Raw genomic sequence first — 4,282 nt, 5'->3', positions numbered from 1 at the left:
GAATAAAAATAATTCACCAGAGTTACATAAGCTTCTGAATAGCAAATATCAGCAGAAAAGTGTGCAATGGCATTTTGTGGTTTGACAAGTTTCCAACAAAAACTGAATGGGAGGAAAAGCAACACAATCCTGTCTGTTTTCTACGTGCGAGCTCGAAAATAGCTTAATGGTTGGGGCAATGTGCTTTGGGAATGCTACTTTTCACTTGTGTCCCAAAGCTATTTCTGAGAGTTACCAAAGTCCCTTTACTGTGTATTTACCTATTTTAAATGCAAGTTCCTTAGAAAGCCTCATTCAGCACCAGAGATGCACATGTCAAGCAGTCACCCTGAGTTTTCTCCTGCTGTCTTGAAAATTATCTATATTGTAACAAAGACAGAGAGGATTGAGTGTGTTTCCAATCTAAGACTAGCATTTCCAGAGGGAAACTGCTCAGCCACCAGTGACTATTATGGGCAGTTTAAAGTAAATCCCCTAGTGTCTTTATGAAACTCATGACTATTCCTAGCTAAGTTGTTAGAAAAAGGGTTGTGAACTTTAAAGCTACGAAGAAATCCCACTTGCATGCCTCTTCAAAAGACAGTGCACTGGCCTTAGAAAGTATTTCATTTTTGCCTTTTCTGTACTTACATATTCCTTTCCTTACTGGATCTTACTTTATGCCACAAATATTTTCATGCTTTCCTAAAAGCACATTAACTGATTTTATATAACAAAAAGTCAAGATCAGTAGCAGACTTCCAGGCTTAGGTTTGTGAAATCATTAACTCAGCTTCACCATTCTGATCTGAAAGTCCTTTCCAACCCTAACTATTCTATGATTCTATGATTATTTCAATACACTGGACACATGCCTGCAGGCAGCAGAACTCACAATTAGGACCAATTCTATTTTATACGAACATGAACAATAAAACCTGGTCCACGGGTGTGCAGGCTGATAAATGAAGAAAGTAAATTCAGTTAAAGGCTGGTACATTCAAAGTTGCTGCCATCACAAGCAACCACTCCAGGTCAAACATTCTCTCTGAATAATGTTAAATATCAAAACAGCTTTAACTAGTGAGTACTTACCAGCAGCAGCAATTTTTATTTGCAGAGAAAAAGTATTTTTCCCTATAAAGTAAAAAAAAAAATAAACAAATCCAAGTTCCAGTAATATTTTAATATGGTTTTATTACATGAATGATGAACTTCATTATTGGGGAAAATGATCGAATGCATCTATTTGAAAAAGAATTTAAAAGTGCATAGAAAATTCTAGAATTATAAATGATCATACTATAAAAAGAGTCAAATACGGCTAACAACAAAACAAATCTTATCTTTTAAGACTGACGATAACTACCAGCAGTAGCAAAGGACACCTTCTCTCCTTTTGCCTTCACTGATCTGCTTCCCTACTCAAAAGTCTTGAAAGATTCATTCTCGTTTTTTCAAGTGCCACTGTTTTTGCTCGTCTGGGAGGCCTTGAACTGGACGCTGGGACAGATTCTGGAACCTCATCACCACTGAAACGTAAAATATTTTAAAGTAAGGCCAAAAAGACTAAGCAAACTCAAGAGGATTTACATTTACAAACTTAAAGCAATGTCTTAGTGAGCAAAAGTACTTCATACTAATTATAAGCTTGTTATTTTCTAAGAAGAATCAGCAGTATCAGTAACCATGTGTCAGCAGCTGCAAAAGAAGCAAAACCCCCAAAAGATCTGATGGTATCAAAGTAGCCACAGGAGCAGACAAACAGGAATGATCGGCCCTGGTCACCCTAAAGCCCGTGGGATACTTGCTTGAGAAATAGTGAGCACAGCTGAAAATTACAAAGATGATGTCATTTTAATGCCTATATCCTACAAGATCACAACGCATTGCATATATTCGCTCATCAGTCATTCCTAGAAGCTTATTGACTACATCTAGAAAAATGAGAAACAAAAATGGGGGAGGAAAGAATTTAAATGAAAAATTTGATTCCTCCATAGAACAGTTACTTAAAAAGAGCAGAAAAAATGACTGGAAGAAGAGTAGTAATGTAAGCCAAACATCTGCCTTTTGCCAGCTGGAATGCGTTACTGCTGCACACAACAGCTATGTTAAAAGAGAAAAAAAGAACTACAGGCTCTTAGCAATGATAATAAAACGTGAAGCTGTCAAACCTGCTGCTGTTTAAAAAATACCAGTTCAAAGGAGACTTTTTTTCTTAACTATTTATCTGTGTATTAGGAATAGAGGATATTAAAGATGCAGGTTTGGGGAAAGAAAAACATTTGAGTTAAATGTCCTTGCTAGAACAGACACCGGGGGGTTGACGGTGGAGAGAAAAGGATTTACCTTTCACTGCTGCATTTTGCAGTTGTGCCAGTTTTCCTTCTGCTCATGGACCTCACTTCTGACGCTGCTTTCCGTTGTCCTAAACATAAGCAAAAACCTCTTTTCACATCGTGATACTATTTCTTTTCTTCAGCTAGTTCTGTATAGTTCTTCAGTGTTTGATATTGCATTGACACATGTAACTGCACTCACCAGAGATGGAATGTGGTGGCAAAACGAAACCACCAACAAAACCCCCACAACAGACCACTTCTCTCCTACCCACCTATATGTTACTGTACATGACTGTGGCCAAATTACCCTGAAAACCTGTAATCAGACTTCTTTTTTTTTAGAATCTGTGTTGTCAGGAGAGGCTGACAGCACAAAAGCTTCCACAAAGACTATTTTCATCTTTTAACTAATAAAACTTTAAAAACTACAATGCAGTATGAAGGATGAATGGGGTTTATGTATGTACATTCACAAAAAGTTAGTAGGAAGTTTATTTTTGTAAAAGACAAGGAGTATTGAGCCAGAGAAAGCTCTGCAAACCTTTGCCAGTTTTGTTTCTTGTGGATTTCGGTTTCACAGTTGCTTTACTTTGAACGTCATTAACTGGAGTATGAGGAGCATCTTCGTTATTTTCTGTTAAACAGAATAGCACATGCAGAAGTCAGAGATAATCAACTTTTAAGATACTGGTTACTTAAGGTACATTAAGTGTCGGCTGTTACATAAAAAACCCACACAGTTTTAACCCCACTTTTCCCTTAAACTAGATATTCAATAAGGCAGCTAGAAGGAAGCTTCGGGTGTCACTCAGCTATAACCCTGCCCCAGCACAGGTCAATCACGTGGAAACTATCCCTGACAACTGTTTAGCCCCTTCCATTGTGTCAGAAGTCAAGCAAGCGGGGCAGAGACCAGCTTGGCTGAGCTGGGAATCCCTCCTGGAGCTCAAGAGGAAAAAGAAACTGTGTATCCTCTGGAAACCAAGTCAGGCTTCACAGGAAGATGACAGAGCTGTGGTTCATACCTGCAGGGAAAAGATACAAGAAGCCAAAGCTCAATTAGAGTTGAAACTGGCCAGTGCTGTGTCAGGTACCAAGAAGGGGTTTTGTAAGTACATTAATAGCAAGAGGAGGCTTAAAGAAAACATGGGACTGATTCTTGTTGAAGATGGTCACCTGACTAATAGCGATGAAGAAAAAGCAACGGCATTCAATGCTTTTTTTGCCCATCTTTAATAATCTGATAGACCTTGGGCTGTCCATTCCCCCGAGTTGGAGGACCACAGGTTTGGGAATAGTAACTTTCCATTTGAGGACACTGGAACTGTGAAGGACCAGCTGTATCAGCTGAGTACCCATAACCTAATGTCCATGAGCCAGCAGTGTAGCCACTTGGCTGAGGAGGCAAATAGTATCGCGGGTTGTATCAAAAAGTGGTGTGGCCTCATATTGCTGGGAAGCTTTTCTCCTAACATCAGATCTAAATCTCCTTTGCAGCAACTGAAGGACAAAACTAGCGTCTGTTGCCCTTTTTGCTCACAGCTATCACTTACAAATTTGAAGAAGTAGATGCTGCTTTATTTTTAACAATCCCAAATGTATTTGGGGAGGGGTGGGAGAAGAAATAATGCTTTCTCTTACAGCCTACTTTTAAGAAAACTCAAAAACTCTCTTTTGTAAGAAATTATTACCAAAAGCTATTATAAGGTTGTAACAGAAAACAGCGCAACTATTATCTCAGAAGCACACTTCCAATTTCCCATCCAACAAATATTTGATGTAAACATACAAGATATAATGAATTGACACTTCCAGAAACAACACATTAAAGCCCTGAAATACTCCACTAGAAAATACAAATAATTTTAAAAAGAAGTTAAAAGAAAATGTGATCTGCTTAAAAAACAGTTGCATGTCACCATCTTTGCTTTACTGCTGCAAGCAATCCCAACCAAGTT

The 4,282-nt window shown here is 38.3% G+C and overlaps 1 protein-coding gene across 1 annotated transcript in view; it reads right to left on the bottom strand.

Annotated features, from left to right (window-relative positions):
* Nucleotides 1–1,384: 1,384 nt before the first annotated feature.
* Nucleotides 1,385–4,282, bottom strand: part of NCAPG (non-SMC condensin I complex, subunit G) — a 27,678-nt gene continuing 24,780 nt past the window's right edge. Inside the window, exons 19-21 of the mRNA XM_010014395.1 lie at nucleotides 2,866–2,958; nucleotides 2,332–2,410; nucleotides 1,385–1,511 (exon numbers count right to left, since the gene is read on the bottom strand). Of these exons, the coding sequence (XP_010012697.1) occupies nucleotides 1,385–1,511; nucleotides 2,332–2,410; nucleotides 2,866–2,958 (299 nt within the window). The remainder of the gene's footprint in view (nucleotides 1,512–2,331; nucleotides 2,411–2,865; nucleotides 2,959–4,282) is intronic.

The sequence above is a fragment of the Nestor notabilis genome, unplaced genomic scaffold, assembly GCF_000696875.1.
Source record: "Nestor notabilis isolate BGI_N333 unplaced genomic scaffold, ASM69687v1 scaffold2960, whole genome shotgun sequence".
NCBI classification, from domain to species: Eukaryota; Metazoa; Chordata; class Aves; order Psittaciformes; family Psittacidae; genus Nestor; species Nestor notabilis.
This window is presented reverse-complemented; position numbering and strand designations above follow the sequence as displayed.